Source organism: Mchenga conophoros, linkage group LG12 (assembly GCF_057382185.1).
Source record: "Mchenga conophoros isolate Kocher_MC1m ecotype Shallow Benthic linkage group LG12, M_conophoros_male_GT1.1, whole genome shotgun sequence".
NCBI lineage: Eukaryota > Metazoa > Chordata > Actinopteri > Cichliformes > Cichlidae > Mchenga > Mchenga conophoros.
Window position 1 is genome coordinate 15,651,240 of NC_140537.1, and position 19,603 is coordinate 15,670,842.

Below are 19,603 nucleotides of genomic sequence, written 5' to 3' on the forward strand. Positions count from 1 at the left end.
TACAGTTACGCACATTTCATGTCATTAAATCGTGTATTTTATTTCTGGGGGACCGATAATAATCCAGACTTTTATCAATCCAGTCCATATTTTGCGTCATTCTCTGTCTGACGCGCCACGATCAGGGTTGCCAGTTTGGTAGAAACAGCAGGCCTGACTGAGCCGCTTGAATTTAGGGCCTAGAAAGGGAGGGCGCGGAGCCTAACAAGGCAACGAAGCGAACAAAAGGAAGTGGCTTTTACGAGCTAAATGTTTATGTTTAATATAACCTCTTTCATTGCCCGGTAAATACGCCGTTCTTATATTTGCTTTGCTCGAAGCAGGAGCTGAAGCCGTCGCGGACAACATGGAGTGATCAAAGTAAGAGGTAATGAGCGGTACACCATTTGCTTAGCTTGTAGCTCGCTATGATTATGCTAGCATGCTAGGTCATTACGCAGCTTTCAGTCGCGGGTGAATTTGCGAATGTATTTGTGATAAATATTGAACCTATTACACTTAACCCACGTATTAAGTGGAATGTTTTGGTTATTTGCCACACGCGACTCAATATGTGGTTTATAATGGCAAAATAATATCCAGTACATGGTAGAAGCTAATAGGTGGTGCTTAAAGAGTATAAACGTGTTAAGCGTCAGTCTGACTCTGTACCAGGACTGAAACTGTTTCGCTATCGCTCGTAGTGCTGTTGTTGTTAGTGCTTTTATTGTTGCTTTGTGGCTTTTTAGGCTGTTGTTGTTGGGTTTTTTTTAAATCAATAACTTATAAGTTATATTTGGAAAATAGCGTAAAGCCCTGGAGCTCAACGCATTGTCAATATGCATAAAAAAACTAGAAATTGTGTAAGTGCAGACCCTTGAATGTGCTCGCTTCCACAGAGCTGACTGTAGTTCAGTTATTCCGTTGTCTTTCTGATATGTCAACACTTAAAGGGCTTTAAAGGCTTTGTCTGGAGCTATTGCCCTACCACAAACTTTATGGATTTATGATGTAAGAGTTTCAATATTAAAATTGATACAAATCTTCTCACACACACACACACACACACACACACAGTTTTCCTCCCACATATGTGTGCGTGGGCGTGTGTGTGATTTCTATGTTTCACAACTAATATTTCTGTAAAATTAGCAATACCACTTTAAGATAAAGTCATTTTTTGGCAGACAAATTTGATAATATTCTTCGATTATTTTGCATAAAATACAAAAACAATTCTTCCCTTCTTTCCCAAGTTTGTCCTGAATCAGCACCAGTTGTTAAGGTCTTCCCGGGGCCCTTTGGGGCCCAGGAAGAGGATGCATCGTGGTGGAGATAAAGACTTCCAGACCTCAGCTCGAAAGATGGGCACATCCTTGTTGTTCCAGCTCTCAGCCCATGAAAGAGAGTTAGATTTAGTATTTCTGGACCACAGCTATGCCAAACCATGGAATGCCCACCCAGATGCCAGCAGTGCTCGACCCACGAGGACGCTGTTTGTTACCCCACGTCGCCAGCCTGAACCCGTTTTGTGAGTTAAAAATGCTCCTATTAGGCTGCTTCTCTTTAGCCATGGTAAAATTAGTAATCTGATGCACATTTTTAATCACTTGTAGTGATGCGGTATTTTTTTTCTTTGTCTGCAGAGATTCAGATTCTTTAATAGATGTGGAAACTGTAACGCCAACACCTGTTCTTCTATATGATAACCACAAAGCCCTTAGTGTGATGAAGGAGTGCGAGCGGCATGTCCTGTTTGCTCGTACAGTTGCTGAGAGTCCGCCGCCCCCTGATGACTGGGAGGAACATGTAAACAAGTAAGCAACCACCTCAATGCTCCACCTTTTATCATGTAACGTTATCCACTTGCAGTAAATCTCTTTGAAATAATTCTGCTTCAGGACTGGATGGACAGTGGCCCAGAACAAATTGTTCAACAAGGTCATTAAAGCTCTGCAAGCGGAAAGACTAGCCCGTCTGGCCAATGAAAATGTAAGTCTTTTTTGTTGTTTGTTTGTTTTGGGTACTAAAGGGTACTAAGAATTATTCACAACTTCTTTGTTTGACTGTGGGAAAAGATTTAACAGTTGAAATGATATATTATATATAATAATGGCACTTTGTGCCAATATGTTGTTGCCTAATATCTAAATATGGATATACACAGCTGATGCAATAATAGAATATGTTCCTGCATCAATAAATTAAGAACATTTTTAAATGCAGTCTGTTCTGTTTGTGAAGCCCATAAACAAACACACTTGTATATGAATGTCTGATTTAATTATCTGTTCAGTTTTACATATGTGGCTGCAGCTAAGTTATGAGGATAAGTTACTGCTGTTTGAGATTTGCAAAAGATGCATTCAAGCCCAATGGGGGTTGGATGCTAAGATCTGTAATACATTGTAGTTCATCACAAAAAGTTTGTAGTGAAGCACCCCCTGTTTGACTTACTAAATAGCAGGACAGACTTGCTGCAGTTATTCTCCCCAAGCTTCGTTAACATAATCCTCCCTTTCATTCTTATTTTTTGGCGGGGTTCATTTTAGTTTTTCTTTCAGGGCTTCAGGTGTCTAAAAGTGTTGTGCAGCCTCGCTCTGGCCCTCGGGTCATGTTTTGCCCGTGTGTGATTTAGGTTTTGAGTCCCTAGTTCTGCCCAGAGAAATTCATGCCCTATTGCTCCTTTGGTTAATAAATTTAATAAACAAAAATGAAGAAAGCTACCGGGTGATGCACTGATGGATAATCTGTTCACACAGAAGCAACTAAAAGCATGAGAGGAGAAATTTACAAAAGTTTTTTACCATATGACAACTAATTTTAGGGCTTACCATCTGAACTCGCCGGCTGAGTGATAGTGGGGATCCCTGGTTCTGTAGGTTATATTTCAGACGTAAAAATGACTGAATTGTTCTGTGATCTTGTTTCTCACAGACTTCCAATGAGCCAATTTTGCGAAGGATAGCTGTGGACAAGTGTGCGAGGAAGGTGCGGCATGCGCTGGCCAGTGTGAACTGGGACACCAAACTGACACAGTGGTTACACACCACTCTAATTGAGTCTTTAAGCCTAGCCATGCTTGCTGCATACCTGGATGTGCTGCAGACTCTCAAAAGCAAGGTACGTAATTGAATAAAGAGTATGAACTGATGTACATTTTTCTGTTAGGCCTGTGCCAGAGGGATAGGCTACAAAGTTCAACCCAGCCAGGGTTTCTTTGCCTTAGCTAGCTCAATGGGTATCAGCCAGGTTTCTTGCTTCAGGATCTGCACATGCTCACATAAAAGGGGTGTTTCACGCATCATGTTACTCTTCTTTCGCACAAAATTTCTATGATTCCAGCCTGCTTCTGAGATGTTCTCAAATGATAATGATGGTGAAATGGTGATTTAACAATCTATAAAGAACATTAGAAAGTTCAGTGCTACACTATTGCAAATAAGACAAAAGATTAATGCTGCAGAAAATTTTTAATTTGGTGATTTAGTGCTCAAAGCAGTACAATAAAGATTTTAATTCAAGGTAATTGTTTTAGCTCTCAGTGCTGCTGTGTTTTTTAGTTTTTCCCTACGGTGACGGCTGCACATTAGAGCGCTGACACTTTAAACAGGATCCATTTAAACGTTAAGTATTACCGTCCCACAGACTAATAAAGGAAGTTTGGAAATTGCTTTCGTTTGCAGGCAGATTGAAGTGAAATAAATTTTATTGAATGAAGAGCTATTGCTGGTGTTAATTCTTATAGCTGCAGTTCCAGCAGTATAAAAGATAATCTGCAGTGATTTATTTTTATTTTTTTATTTATTTATTCATTTATTTTCATTTTTCAACCCAAACTTGGCGTATAACCTGCTCCATTTTATGTGTTCAGCATAAGTTACTATGGTGATTTGGGTTAACAGAGGGCCTCATTCATGACACAGAAAACTGACTTTAAGCTCAACACAGGTCGCCATTAATTAATGAGACTGTTGATCCATTGTTACGTTCCTCTGTCTGCTTAGTTGCCCTCGCTGATCGACAGAATGTTGCTGTCATCGGCAAAGACCGGCGCTCCAAGCGCAGAGGCGCTGTCACTGCTACTGAAACGGCCATGGGACCCAGCTGTTGGAGTTCTGTCTCAAAACAAGCCGGTAAAATTAAATCAGTCGCTTTCAGTTTTCAACAGAAAACGTTTTCATTTAACTTTTTGCACATGTGACCCCTGAATCCTTTTTTTTTTTTTTTCTTCTCCTTGCAGAGCAAGCTTCCAGGATCCCCGCTCATCCTTATTGCACCATCAAGCCCAACCAATCCCGCCCTCTCCACTTCACGGAGAATGAGATTCTGGCAGTCACAGCTCTCCTTTTTTGGAAAGGTCAGATGTCCCATCAGATCAAATCTTTGTGTTTACAGAAATATTTTTCTTCCCTGTTTTGTCACAGAAAACTGCCTAAAACAGCTGTTTTTGTGTTAGGTCATCCCAATACACACTCATGTGAACAGCGGGGCCAATATTGGCATCACCCAGTGCCTAGAGCACATGTTGGGTACTGTCAGGGCCAAGGTCATGGAGGTAGGATGTTGGTTTTTATTTGATGCATTAGTGACTATAGCTGCGATGTGATTGTGATCTTTATTTTGTTAAATTCATGTAGATGAATGTGGCAGATTTTTAATTATGCACATTTCTAATTGTATTTATTAGGTAATGACTCAGATCACTGTCCAAACTAGAGATGCTATATAATGGTTATTTATTTTTTTTGTTTGTGCGTCTGTACCTGCACTGATTGCATGTTTTTATAAATGTAACCACCAGGTTCACAGTCACTTTCCTCACAAACCCATTATCCTGGTCGGCTGGAACGCTGGGGCTCTTATGGCTTGCCATGTAAGACTTTTTACCATGTATTTATCATAGTGATTTAATGTGATGGCACTAATAAAAGTGCACTATTGTCAAAGGTGTGCAATAGAATACATTTTAATAATAAACTTTGACTCCAGGTGTCCCTGATGGAGTATTTGACGGCTGTGGTCTGTCTTGGCTTCCCCCTGCTAACAGTCAATGGGCCACGTGGGGTATGACCTAAAGCATTATCTAGCTTCAGCACTGGTTTTTATCTTTGATGATTTACTCAACTGTTAGAAAAAAAATACTTTCTTCTTCTTCTTCTTCTTCTTCGTCTTCTTCTTCTTCTTCTTCTTCTTCTTCTTCTTCTTCTTCTTCTTCTTCTTCTTTCAAAATATAACTGAAAAACAAAACTTTGCTTGTGCCAGTTTTTCACATATTGCTGGTTTACAGGATGTGGATGACCCGCTCCTGGACATGAAGACACCAGTGTTGTTTGTGGTCGGCCAGAACGCGCTCCAGTGTAGCACAGAAGGAATGGAGGAGTTCAGAGAGAAGCTCAGGGCAGACAACAGCATGGTGGTGGTTGGAGGCGCGGATGACAATCTGAGGTCAGTCACAGCCTTAAAGATCTGAAAAACATAATATTTTAGCAGGGACCAGAGATGATGTTCAACGAGTCAAATGCAAGTAGATTCCTCATTATGTCAGTGAAGCTTGGAAGATATTCGCTTCACAGCAAGTAAATGCCTGTATCGAACTTATCACTGGGATGAGAAAGATTTACTCAAAAGCTTAATGTACAGTTTTGTGCACAAGTCCTTCTTTTCTATATATTTAGCTTTTAAAGTGCTCATGAGCAATCGTTCTCCAGGCTTTCTGAAGGTCTCACATAGTTTTTTCAGAACAAATTGACTGAAATTTTCAGACCGATGCTTGTACCTGACCACTTTCAAAACAAATCTATGAATGGTTCAAAGATAAGAAGGCACTTAACTCAAGAGATGGCACATAAATGAGATAAGTTTGCTGGGCAATAATACAGTTTTTTGGGGGGCTACTATGCTATGCTCAAATGCTATGGCATTTCTTTGCTCAAGTGTAACTACTTTGTTTGCAGCGTATATGACACTGAACTTCTTGATGAAATGTTCTGAGACCACATATATGTGATGCAAAAACGCATTTTAATAGTTTGAACAATTGATTGGCTACATGGTCAAGTATGACACTTAATATTTTTCCACTTCTGACTCTAAACCACTCCACAGAATCAATTCAGCAAAGATGAAATCAGAAGGACTGACGCAGACCATGGTGGACCGCTGCATTCAGGTGGGCCCTCATAGCTAGAAAGCATTTTTCATCTGCTGCAGTTTATATTTTGAATATTTATATTTTGTTCTTCTCTCACTGGTCTTTAGGATGAGATCGCTGACTTCCTTTCAGGTGTGCTTACACGGGCGGAGGGCCACGGTCATGGCTCAGGTGAGCTGAGAGACATGGACACAGAAAAGAAGAAAAGGCCTCGACGGGAGCTTCCCTTTGACATGGAGAGAGGACGACCATCCTCCCCTGCACTGAGAGTTCCTATCTCGCCGTCAGGATCTGAGGTAAGAAGTCTTCTGTATTTTTATGAAATAAAAAATGTTTTATGAAATGATGGTAAATTATACAATGGTGTGTATCATAACTGTTATCATTCAACAGTAGCTGTTGAGTTTTAATAATAAGACCTTGTATGGTGGAATTGCAGTCATAGCATCGTGTCTTATGATTGTAAGAAGCTACACTGTCTGCATATGAGTCACCAGGTGCTCATGTTCGCTCGATCCTCAGGATCTGTCTAGTGTCTGCAGCAGTCCCACATCCAGTCCCAAACCCAAGACATCTGGTCTTTCTCCGGCACAGAAGTCCAGCCTTATCACTGCTACACAGTTGCTCAAGACACACATGCAGCGCTCCGGCACAGTGCTCACTCACAAGCAGGCTCAAGGTCAGTGCACCAACTCACTCAACTCTGAATTCATTGAAAAGGGCTCTGTAAATACGCTTGTGCACTGTGATCCTTGGTACCTGTGTGTACACAGTTGTCCCGTTCACCCCACTTGTTTATTTGAACTTGTTAAAACGAGCCATTGATCTTAACTCCAGTGGAATTTTTGCAGAGGTGTTACAAGGTAACCAGACAGGGTAGAATGCAAGATGTGAAAATGATGGTAGAAAACAAAGATTTTGAAGAGATTATCAAGTCACGACATCTGATGGGGGAAGATGGAACGTGACTGAAATACTTTCCTCTCATCCTCTTGTCTCTTCTCTTCCTACAACTTTCCTTTCCGGCTCTTTTTTCCAATTCATTCCAGCTCAGTTTGCTGCTTTTATGAAACAAAACATGCTTGTGAGGAAAAATCTTCCTCCTGGCACTCCTCCTTGTATTTTTGGTAAGTGTCTATCCCTCTTCTTTCCTTTTTTTCTTTCCTCTTTCCCTTTCACTCTTCTTCCTTTGTTTCCGCTGCTTTAATTGTAGACTAATGTGACTACTTTACTGCATTAAAACTTTATAAAGCTTTTGAGAGCAAATATTAACTTCAAAGCTTGGGGTTAGTTAAGGATAAAATACCACAGGTTCGTGTCAGTCACTTCAGTACTTCACTGATAGTTGTGTGTTCGTCTGTGTGTTTGTCTGTGCCGTGCAGTGCCGGTGACCTCTGATCAGATGGAGGGCCTGGACAGAGATGAACTGCGGTCCCATGGCAAGAGGAGGCAGACACCTAGTCCCACTCCAAGCAAAGCCTCCAAGAGAGCAAAGATCAAGGTTACTATTGTTTCCCAAAGCGATTCAGCAGGGGGCAGCCTCAGTCCTGCTGCACATGAAGGTACAAAACCTGGGATCCTTTAACAGTGGTTTGATTTAGGAGTATTGGTAATCAGAAATTGTGTAAATTGGTGCTGATACTCATGAAATTTTGATATTCTTGATATTAAAGATGATGATAAACTAAACTGGTTCACACACAACAAGCTGACACTTGCTCGGCGTTGTATCTAGACTAAACAACCACAAGGGTCGACTTCTGAATGTCACCCGTAGCCCAGCCCTGCTCTCCACACAACACTTTTAGCATATGCAGTCATGAAAAAACTCACTGTCGGGGGAAAAAAATCCACAGTCCAATAGACCAACTTTGGATAATTGCAGTTTAAACCAGATGAAACCAGCAAGTAGGAAGGCCTAAATGTAGCAACCAGATGGACTACTCCACTGGCAGCATCTAAGTAAACAAACAGCTGGCAATAGCGTTCACTGTTAAATGACCACAGCTGCATATAAAACCTCTGGTCTAAGTGAGGGAGGTCAAGCTCACTTTCTATCAAGTTACTTTGATCTGAAGTGGGCTTGACCAGTAAATCATCTTACTGTCAGTTTAAAGAAGATTAGCTACATATTTAATTTCTGAGATGTCTTAACCCTCTGGGGTCGACGGACGCACCGGCGCGTCAAAATCACATGACCAATTTAAGACAACACGGCTACAAGATGCAGCGACCCAGAGTCTCCAATTCAATTTGGACTTCAAACTATATACCAGTTTTTAAATTGTGTCGATGGGCCACGTAACACCAGAGTTATGATTAAAAAATACACGCGATGTTTCTTTCTGAACAAAACAGCGGTGTGCACGGCAGAAAGAAACGGTAAAAATGGTGTTTTCTAAGGACAGTGCTAGCAAACACTCTCCGCTTGCGAGTGAAAAAATAAAAAACACCCGTTCCCTATTGGTGTTAAAGTGTACCATGTGAGCCAATCAAAAAATGATATGGCAGCATGTGGCACTTGGTTGTTTAGGGAGAAGGGGAAGTTTTAGGAGTGACGCCCGCGAGAGAAATCGGGCGACTGAAAGAAAGAGAGAGGGCGAGTTTTCACATGTGAGACATTAGTGACATTTAGCGTGTTTGGAGGCTATAGTTACTGTATTGTGTACTTTTTGTTTTGTGTGTCAGGTATACTAGCGAATGTCACATTTCCTCCAAAAAAGCCACCAAGGGCAGATTCCAGTGTAAACGCTGTGTCCACATAGAAAACTGGACCGATACACCTCCTGTTGTCAGACCTGCAGGGTTTAGGCCAGGGTTGTGGCCAGATTTAGGTAAATGGTACCATACCTTTCTTGTTTGCCAAACGTGCACAATTTTTAGAAATGTATAATTTCTATTTGGATTTCAAGTTATGAAAATGATTCGTTAAACACGTTAAATATTTAAAATGAAACATTTTTGTCTGAGTTTAGATCAATTGTGCTAATATAGTATGTCAAAATGAAAAAACAACTCCAATGCCAGATATTCGAGGTTGTGCTGAAAATAATGATACCAAACAAGGCAAGATAAACAGTTTTTTAAATGTGAAATGTAGAGGTGAAATCAAAAGTAATCAAAAACGGCCAATTATACCCTGGACCGCAGAGGGTTAATATAAGATTTTTTAAAAACGTATAGCTTCAACAGTGTATCTAAGTTTTTCTGTGCAATAAATATGTAAAATTACAGAAAAGGTTCTGATAGTTTATAGCCCAAAGCAGTCTGTAGTTATAAAACATCATTTTTGCTAAAAATAAATTTAAGTGAAGTTTCTATAGATGGTAAAAAACTGTTATTTTTCTCTAAAATAATTATTTATCTGCTGCTTAAATCAGTGCAACATGGACATTCCCAAAATGGCCAAAAAATGCCAACTGCTTTGAATTGCACTAGATGGATTAATTATTTACTTGGTTGAATTGTCAGTGAGGCAAACCACTTAGTTTGTGAAATAAAATTCCAATAAACAGCCTTAAAAAAAACAAAAAAACACACAGACACACACAAAAAGAAGGCAGTGACTGATTCAGCCAATCAGCAATACATTCCTGCAGTCACCCACTATAAGGTGTTGGGTAATTTGCCTCTCATGTCATACATAGCTTCATACAAACTTGAATCTTTAAACACTGAGAGAACTTGTCTGGGCTTTTTTGTTTGTTTTTGTCAGAATAAAAAGATATAGTTCATTCTTTCATGCGTTGATTAAAATCACTTGTGGGCAGACAGATGCTTTGAGCAGGTTGAGTTCATTCAACTGTGCAGATGAAAAATGTGTTTTTTGTTGATTATGCATTATTAAATTTAAACTAGGGCTTTGCTAAGCCTTTTATTTTGAAAAAACAAACATTCTGCCTGTCATTAATGACCAGGTGGTTGTTTTGAGATTCACCCTTTTTCTAGAAATGATCATAATTTATTTGTTGTTTTTTGTTTTTGTGTTCCTTTTTTGTTTTTACCAAAGCGAGATAACTGACTGTCCTTCATATTTTCTTTTTTCTTTTTTTTCTTGCAGTGGGTGTCTCAGGAAAGCCCTTAACTGTGACAATGGGACAGACTGTAGCTGGTGCCAAGGAGCTGTCTGGACTTCTTACAGGCCAACGGTAAGCAAGCCAGCGCCATAACACACACACACACACACACACACACACACACACACACACTGAGGTTGGAGCACTTGAAACCCTAACTATCCCTACACCCACATCCACTCCCATTTGGTGGGGTGTCTGGTGCAGAGGGATTGGTTAGAGGTGTACTTGGAGTTTGGGAGCTGAGTGATGGCCAAAGCAGCACTTGCTGGGGTAGCTCCTGAGTAGACTGGTGGTTATGTGTGTCACTGCAGGTCTGGTAGTCTCTCAGAGGTGTCTGGTGCCCTGTCCCCAGGCTCCAGCTCATTCAGCAGCGTGCAGCCTTGCATGGTGTCGGGGCCTTCCACACCAGCCCAGGCGCAAGCTCCAGCCACTGCCCAAGGTATCTTCGTCTTGTCCTGCCTTGCACGCTTGTTTGCACTCTTAATTGTGCAGCTGATCTCAACATAGTGACATCAAAACACAAGTGCAGTTCTGCTTGGTTTTATTGTGTGGGATCCAGTTTGATCGCTGAGCTGAGAATTTGGACAACATGTTTTAGCAAACATCATCATTGATCACCTCTTGCACCATCGCTGTCAGTCACTGACCGAAACCTTGCCCTGGCTATCGTGTGTGTGTGTGTGTGTGTGTGTGTGTGTGTGTGTGTGTTGTTAGTTTAGGCCTTGGAATGTTTTGTTTTTTTCCCTTAATAATTTCTGTGATGTTTCGTTGGGATTGATTTAACCCAATCAATGATTGATCTGTGTGTGTGCAGCACCTTCCGCCAGCAGTCTTCTACAAGGCCTAAGTTTCAGTCTTCAGGAGATCGTCACCAAAGCTCCTAACGTTCCCTCAACAGCAGCCAACACAGGTGGCACCCAGGTAACACTTGGAGTGGTTGTATTCGATTCCTAAACCAGATTTTGAACCATCCATTTGCGATAAATTATGTAGACTATTTATAACACTCAAAGAGGGTTTTATTTATTTTTATTTTTTTAAAGTGTGTAGTTATGTGTTAATCTATTTTTTTGAATATGCCACATTTGTAATTGGTTACCCAAATGATTAAAAGAACTGAAAACACACAGATCTAGTGGAACTTCCATGGTTTAGGTACATAAAAGAGAAACTGGAGCATATGTTTTATTGCCAAGGAAAAACTTTTTTTTTTTTTTTTTTGTTAATAGACGTCGTCATCGCGTCTAATCGGCTTCAATACTACCAAACTGCTTTTTTTTTCTTGCTTTTTTTCCTTTTAAGTGACCTAATGGAATAAAAGATGATAAAATCATCTTTCCTGTCCACTCATCTTCCCTCATGCTGTTTGTGCCATTCCACAGGGTCCGGTCCTGAGCTCCGCCGGTACCAGCAGCAGCAGTGCTCTGCTCCGGGCAGTGCCTGTGGTCACCACAGGAGGAGTGGCTAAAACCACCGCCATCCATCAGCTGCTCACTAATGGTGGGCTGGCCAAACTTGCTAGCAGCTTGCCTGGCTTGGCGCACATCACCAACCAGACCACCGGTATGTCTCGAGCTGCCAAGACACGACGGCCACGTTGAATGCCCAGAGTTTGTTCATCCTTTGTTTTGGAAACAGTAGTGCAGGAGGTCTGTAGGCCGGACGTAGAGGAATGTAGAGGACATCTCTGATACTTGCAGAGATGGTTTGCCTGGAATGAGCCTAACTGTTGTAAGGTTTGCAGAGGAATGTGCAGCTTACACGTACAGCAGCCAATGGCAGATTAGTGGCGTACATGTTTTCATGTTCACGGAATGGAAAGTCACAATTTAGAGTTTCCATCTGATGTCGGACACACAAAGGCATGAAACAGTTTGATCCTGAATAATTGTGAATTAAGTTAAGATCAATGTTAAGAGGGTTGACCAAATTTTAATAAGACTCCTGTTTTTCAGTCAAAACTGCTTTCTGCGTCAGCTTTGTTTGTTCAAGCGATCATTTCATGTTTGTTTCTTTTTGTTTGCCTATTTTGTAAACCCATTAAATCACCTGCTTTCAATTATTCATTTATATTAACGCTGACCTCCTAGAGAGTTGTGTTGAGAAGCAATAACGTTGGCACATGGCATTACCCAAGCTGTTCCTGTTGTAATAAAGACTGGAATCAAACTTGTGTTTTCATTGTCGTCTTGTTGTCATTTTATTTTGAGTGTAAATCAGTTGGCTTTCTCACCCCTTTCACTTACCTGAACCTCCAAATTTGCTTTTACCTTTCATGGTCATCTAATATCATGAACGTGCTTTAAAAAACAACAACAACAGCTATCCTTTAGATGACTTGCATCACAGCATGTTTGCAGCAAATTATTCTTTAGTCTAATCTGGTGTATTTGGACGTAAATCATTTATAGCTTGTTATTTCTGTGTATGTTGGTGTTTGTTGTCAGGAGGGCAGAAAGCCCCCACTTCTATAACGGTGACCCTTCGAGGAGCACATCCGAGTAGAGTGGGATCTGTCAGCCAAGCTGGTGGTGAAGCTGTGACTTCAGCTCGTACCCATGAGCCCAAGGTGCGCCTCAGTTCAGCACCTAAACAGACACACTTAACTTGGAGCTTTTTTTTCTCCCCCTTATTCTTGGTTACATGTTTTTCTGACTAACACAAAGTTTGACAGATTTCTGTTATCACTGCAAATGTTCATGCAGCCCATTAAAATTTTCAGTTTGATAGCTTGTAATGGTTCTCACTGACATGGCACCCCAGTGCCTACTTTTAAAATGATTTTGTTGTCACTAGTCTATAATTTGTTGTGGAGGCAGTCTAGAAAATAATTACCGGCTTTACTGTATAGCCTTTGACCCAGTTGTTCACAGTATCTTGTAGCCTTGTGTATTTTAGGTCACATACAGCCACTGGGGCATAAACTGAGGACTGAAGGTGCATTAACAGAAAAACACTGAAGTGTTTGTTAGACATGACACACTGAGGTGAAAGTGTCAGTTACAGCTTTTCTTTTTCATGAAGAGATGACAGCGTTTGAGAAAACGGGCAAAAGTTAAAAAAAGCAAGTGAATTTCTTTCACTTTCTTAATATTTTGCCTTCACATAGCCAGACTTTCTTTTTACTCATTTTGAGTCCAGTCCTTATACCTGACCATTTTCTGAGAAAGTTGTTCGTTTGTTAAGCCACTTAACACTGACATACGAAGCATGCAGGCAAAAAAGGCACCTACATGAAGGGCTCAACCAACATTGTGTGTACGCATGAGAGACAACTTAGCAAAGATCTATTCCTAAATCATATCTTTAGGCAATCTGTTACTAGCAGTTTGTCGTTAAAACACATTTGTTCCCATTTCTTTGTTTGAATCAATGAAAAATGTCAAAAATAATATAGTTTAACAGGCACACTATTTTGCACCACCAGGGTAATTATGTACATGTATATATCACTCATCATGATGTGCAGCCTATGGACGTCATGTTCTTTAGATATAGGAAAAAATTCAGCAAAGAACTGACACAGGATCTGAGAGATACATCTGGCCCTTGAGACTTTAGTGAACAGCAGATGGATGAGCTCGTCAGAAATGGTCTCAGTGGCTGTCAAGAAGCCATTCTTAAGGAAAGGAAAGGTTGAGATATGGCAAAGTGCACAAGAACTGGTCTCATGGAGTAATGAACACAAATGTTTGTTTGTTTTTATTTCTGGTTTAGATTGTCATGGGAATTTTTCAGCATGACAATGATCTCATACACACTTCTAATAAAGTAAAAGAAAAACAATTGATCACTATTAATCATGGATTGGCTTCCCCAGAGCCCACACTTAAACATTATTGAAGCGGTGTGGGATCAGTTTGACAGAGACCAAAACAAAAGGCAGCTTTGAATGTGCTTACAGAAAGCTGGATAACTATTCCTGAAGACTAGTTAAAGAAATAAGAGGGATGCTTTCCTAAGGAAGTTCAGACTGCTCAAGAATAAAGGTGGCCACACCAAATATTGACTTTGAAGCTTGTTAAAACAGTGCAAAAATCTTTTCTTTTTTTTTTTTGCCTTATTTCCATATATGTTTGCATGTTTTAGTAAATCACCATATCCATTAAATCCCCATTTTCCATAGCAAAACATAAAGCACTGAGAGGTGGCTCGAGACCTTTGCACAGCACTGTAGAAATAAACACAAAATCCTCCCATGCCTTGTCTTTTTCAGATAAGTATTAGAGTGTGGATCACAGTGTGCTCCACTTCTGAAACTGGATGCAGCTGAAAATATCTCAATATTATATCTGAGGATTCCGAGCAGACTTTAAAGTAAATGTCAAACATGTTATTGCCCCGAAGAATTTAATATAAACCAAGAATGGACTGAGAGTTAATTAATTGCACTGTGCCCTTTTGCAGCACTGAAATCTCGGCTCACTGTGGGCAAATCCCTGATGCAAGATGGTGATGTGCAAAAGTACCTTAGGAGCCACAGCCTGCTGATGAGACTGCTCCCTCCCCATAGTGACGAACACACCGCCGCACAGTGTGCAGAAGACCACGCCTCACAGAGGGCTCCCCTGTGGAGATGGTGGGAAAAGGCCAGGCAGTTGCTTTCAGTTGTGGACAAGTCCGAGTCTGTGCTGGATAGAACAGGCACTGCTAACTTCAGGGGATGTCGTCGTGCTACAGCCTGCACTCCTTTATTACACCTTTGACTTTAAACTGACAGCATGATCACATGTTCTTGGGAGAAAATTATATGCTGAAGGTAAACTGTAAACTACCTGGAGTGTGGTGGTGCAGCCCAGGTAAAGCCTACAAAAGGACAGCTGTGCATCTCAACAAAGATAATGTTTGAAGTCCTTAGCGTACTCAGAATATATTGAGTTCTATCATTGCTGTATCCATATATGACCATATAGATCCAATAACAGTAATCCATATAATAAGTGTCTGTCATAATTGTTTCTTTTTATGTAGCAATTTTAATAATAATATAATTTGATGTAATGTGCTTCTGAAAGGGAGACGCGTATTGCGATGCTTAGTTTGAGGTATTTGCACTTGTAAAACTCCAAGCTTTTGTTGCACTCGTTTCCACCTGAACCTGTTTTTCTATAGCCTCAAACACTGGACCAGGGTACTGCTTCCCATCTGCACCGTCTCATGACTTCACTGCACGCAGAGCTTATGTTTGAAATAAACATATTTACCTGAATGCAATGCTTTTGCTTTACTTAGCTAATGTAAACATTTAGTCTTGTGTGCTAAACACTTGTAGCACTGAGCGAGCTGAGAATCTCCGCTCTTGTTCAAAATGTTATGGAGGAGCTCGCTCCAATGCGTGATAGTCGCACTGCTGTGTTTACAGCCGCAGCATAAATACAGCCCACTTATTGTAGACGACATCCTGTCAGCAGTCAGATAAGATATAGATAGGAGTGTCTCTCTTCCTCTGTATGTAAACCTTTGTATACATTAGATAGCATGAAGGATCCCATTTAGACAACAGCAGCTGCTGGTATTTCCTCACATCATTGCCACCAGCCCCTCTTGAAGCAATCCATCTGAGATTTAGTCATCCAATCACGTCTGCAGGCCAGCTTTACTGTCCTGCAGACATTGAAGGTGAAGTACAGTGAGAATAGAAGTGTTTTACTTACACTTTACACTTCATGTTAGTAAAGCAGGCAAAACAATGAAGCAGGATGTGTGTATATTCACAGGTACAAATATGTAACATATTTTTTGTACAAGGCCCGAACAGCGCAGGGGGAAATCAGCAGTATTGGAAAGATGGAATGTGAATGAAAAGCGGTAACAGAATGAATTTAATGGTTAATATGTGTAAGCTTTAGGTCCCTCATGCTACAAGCATAAATAACATAAAAGAATGAACAAACTATTAATATCCAACACGAACTCAAGAAATGCTCCACACAAACTGGATAGGTGGAAAAGTGGTTCATCGGAGGACTTCAGTTGGAATCTGTTGGGGGTTTTTTTATCACTGCTTGAAGCACAAATGAGATATGATCTCATGAGGAAGAAACTGATCCAACTTACACAGATAGAATAAAGCAAGCTGTGACACATGGCATCTTACCATGCACTGTCTCAGGGCTCCCTTTTTTCTAGGATTAAGAAAGCTTATACATTTTTCATTTTAGTAGCTTGTAATTAAATAATAATAATAATTATAACAAACTGCATGTGGAAGCTTCTTTCTGCCACTGAAATAAATAAATTACCATTTAAAATTTTGGGCTATTATTCTACAATAAACAACATAATAATACATTGCAATAATACACATTTTTGTATTTTTTTTTCTATGGCAAAAAAACCCCAAACAAGTTTCCATAAACCAAACCCTGTACAGGTATGAAGTCACAAGGAATAAACAGACTTATAGAGTGGATGAAATTTCCATTGGTAGGATAAAATAAATGGGCTGGTTCTTATATAGTGCTTTTCTACTCTATCCGAGCACTCAAAGCACTACAGAAAACATGCCTTCCTCACCTATTCATACACTTCTGTCCATGCTTTTTGTCTGACATTCACACTCCAATGGATGCATCAACTTGAGCTTCAGTATCTTCCCCAGGGATGTTTTGGCATGTAGACAGGAGCAGCCAGGGCTCGAACAACCAGCGGGTTAGTAGATCACCTGCTCCACATTTTGACTTACAGCCACCCTAGAGCACCTGTCAGGTACAGCCTACCCTTCAGGGTTCAGGGCCACACGTTTTACTAAGATTAACAAACCTTCTGCTGGAAATAAGAATAATAATAACTTGAAATTTCAAGTTATTTTCTCAGAAGTTTGATAACATCGAAATTTTTGACTTATGATTGTCTTTTTTCCCCCTCACTAGCGGAAACAAGCGTCCCACATCTCAGACTATCCTCCGTGGTTTTCTCTTCTTTGTTGTTGTTTTTATTTTTACTTTTTTTATTTTAACTCTTTGTGAATCTGTCTAAATGTGTTCCGTACATTACCGACAGGTGGCGCACTAACCGCTTCTGTTTCGCTCGTGACTCCTTTACTTCAGAAGGGTCTGTTTGTTTGTTTGCGCGTGCATGTCATAATGCGAGTGGGCGGCCGTTCGGTAGTGTGCGCGTGTGAATAATTGCGCTCGTGGAAGTAAAGGGAGAGGGGGAAACAACGTGGAGTGTAAAAACAAAGAAAAAATCACGAATTTACGCGCAGAGTGCGGCTGAACTTTTATAAACCGGGGGGTGTTTACAAAGCGGTGGTTCCGGGGAGATCATTCGGGTCTCTGACCGTGTGTATAGCAGAGCAGAGGGGAAACTACCGTCACTATAATAATTATCCACAAAGAGACATTCCCGGTCGGCCGGTTTCTCGTCACTCACACGCTGTTCACGCGCAGACAAGGTAACAATAAAAATTCACACGTGCATCTGTGGTAATTGGGGATTTTCTCCGCCCCTGCTGGGCTGCCATATCATCAAAGTTTCTCGGGCAGTCCTCCGCACTATCCCTAAGCTCCGGCTGGATGAGAGAAATCACTGCCCCCAGAGCCAAGAAAACACCGGAGAGAGGCTGGATTTAAAACCCGCCCTCCAGAGGGATCTCGTCCCCCCCGACCAAAAAAAGAAAAAAGAAAAGAAAAGAGAAAAACCTCCCATTTTCTCTCACTCTATTTCTCTTTCCCACTTCTGTCTCTCTTTCCCTCTGTCCCTCTCTTCTCCTCTACCTTTATCCCTCGCCTTTCGCCGTTTCCCCTCCACAAACATGGATCTCTCGGCGAGGTGTTTGGTTCTTCTATCATGTCTTGGCGTGATATTGGCGATCGATTTGGACGCGATTGATCCAGGCTACTATGTGGAGCCCACTGCCACATCAGAGACGATCGACTACAAGGATCCCTGCAAAGCTGGTGAGATTTGATTTGTCATCGTTTTTTCTTTTTCTTGTACTGTGTATGATTTTCTTTAAAAAAAAACAAAACATATTTATGTGGAGGTAAAAAAAAAAAAAATGCCACGACTCAACGTGGAGCTCGCACAGAGCGGCCAGAGCAACGCTTTTGGAGAGATGACAGTAGTGGATGTAGTTTTTAAAAGGCTTGAGGGAACATTGTGTGCAATTGTTTTGTAGTAAGTGACATAGTTTCTGCAGTTTGAGCCATCCGAGGCGTACACAGTATAACCCAGCTCAAAGAGCGGCTCCACGGATCGTAGGGATGAAAACGCATCGATTGAAGGCTTTCTGTGTGCATTTCGCGACACATGAAAAGTTTTCTGGGGGGGTTTAGTTTTCGGTTGAAAAAGTTGGAGCCTGCTGTTTGCACTCGTGCTTAAAAATGTGATCAAATCCCTCCTGCAGGCTGTCTCCTCTGTTATATACTTAAAAATAAAATAAAAGTCTGCGCTGTTGGGGAAACAAAGGATTTTTACACTTTGATTTGCAGACTTCTTCTCCCTTTGCTGGCCGCTTTTGTCAGTGCACAGATCTCCTCTCGGTTTTTTTTTTCTTTCCCTACCGGTTGTTTGCACGGCCACTTAAAACAAAGTGGAGGAGGGGAGAAAGTAGAGTACAGTCGAGTTTAGATATTTATGCACATATTTTTCTGCTGGCGGTTGTCTTTATTTGTTGCAGTACAGGGAAGAAGTAAGCCTCCACTCCTCCACAGTAAGAGCTAAAAAAAACCCCAAATCATAAATTTACAGTACTGTACAGTAACTGCATTAAGTGTGAGTATTTAAACTGTAAAGAAGACACAGGCTCCAAAGGGGAAGCTGAATAATTCAACAGACTATCTCAGATCTGGGAACACTGACACAAAAGTTAAAAAAGCTTTGGATTGCTGGAGCAAATTCAGGACGACTGTGATTTCAAGTTGGCCTTATTTCCTTGCAAATATTTCATGAAATGACCTGAGTGGCATAACTTTCCACAGCAGCCATTTTGACATGTCCTTGCAGGGTTAACATAGGTGTAATTAATATAAGCCCATGTAGACCAGTTCCATTCAGATGGGGGCAAAAAACCCCTGGCTTTGGCTCACACGGGCGAACTGGGATCGCTGTGACACACTAAATTTGAGCTTAATTATTACTTACTTTTTTTTTTTATCAATTAGACCTGTGTTTACTTTGGGTTACATGTCAAAATGGCTGCTGTGAAAAAGTGCCTGTTTTGGACCCATGTCCTCAGTGAATTTGAACAATGTGACTGTGAGACTTGGCACAGATGGAAAAGCCTACAGGAAGATCAGTTACCAAGTGAAACGCAGGCGCAGCAGAAATCAGGAGGTACTAGCCGTGGTGCCACTAATCAGAGCTGCAGTGGCTGTCCTCCTGAAATGACCCCACGGACACACACACACACACACACACGTAAACACACAGTGCTCTGCTTGCACAG

The 19,603-nt window shown here is 41.0% G+C and overlaps 2 protein-coding genes across 9 annotated transcripts in view; both read left to right on the plus strand.

Annotated features, from left to right (window-relative positions):
• Window positions 1-130: 130 nt before the first annotated feature.
• On the plus strand, window positions 131-15,421 carry kansl3 (KAT8 regulatory NSL complex subunit 3). 7 transcript variants are annotated; one of them, XM_085293997.1, is made up of 23 exons: window positions 131-367; window positions 1,236-1,510; window positions 1,626-1,796; window positions 1,881-1,971; window positions 2,917-3,102; window positions 3,987-4,115; window positions 4,223-4,339; window positions 4,439-4,537; window positions 4,784-4,855; window positions 4,972-5,046; window positions 5,270-5,427; window positions 6,088-6,151; window positions 6,241-6,429; window positions 6,656-6,812; window positions 7,183-7,260; window positions 7,516-7,695; window positions 10,194-10,281; window positions 10,524-10,651; window positions 11,027-11,133; window positions 11,595-11,775; window positions 12,660-12,781; window positions 14,429-14,529; window positions 14,620-15,421. In XM_085293997.1, exons 2-22 carry the CDS (start codon window positions 1,299-1,301, stop codon window positions 14,483-14,485), a joined length of 2,661 nt encoding a protein of 886 aa, XP_085150123.1. In that variant the 5' UTR covers window positions 131-367; window positions 1,236-1,298; the 3' UTR covers window positions 14,486-14,529; window positions 14,620-15,421. The 7 variants fall into 7 exon arrangements, with proteins under 7 accessions (XP_085150123.1, XP_085150124.1, XP_085150125.1 ...); XM_085293998.1 differs by having other exon boundaries at window positions 131-360; XM_085293999.1 differs by lacking the exon at window positions 14,429-14,529 and having other exon boundaries at window positions 132-367.
• A 1,947-nt stretch (window positions 15,422-17,368) lies between these two features.
• bmp1a (bone morphogenetic protein 1a) overlaps window positions 17,369-19,603 on the plus strand; it is a 29,978-nt gene continuing 27,743 nt past the window's right edge. Inside the window, exon 1 of one of the 2 annotated variants that reach the window (XM_085293994.1) lies at window positions 17,369-18,113. In XM_085293994.1, the coding sequence (XP_085150120.1) occupies window positions 17,969-18,113 (145 nt within the window). In that variant the 5' untranslated portion in view covers window positions 17,369-17,968. The remainder of the gene's footprint in view (window positions 18,114-19,603) is intronic. The other variant, XM_085293995.1, reaches the window with a different exon arrangement.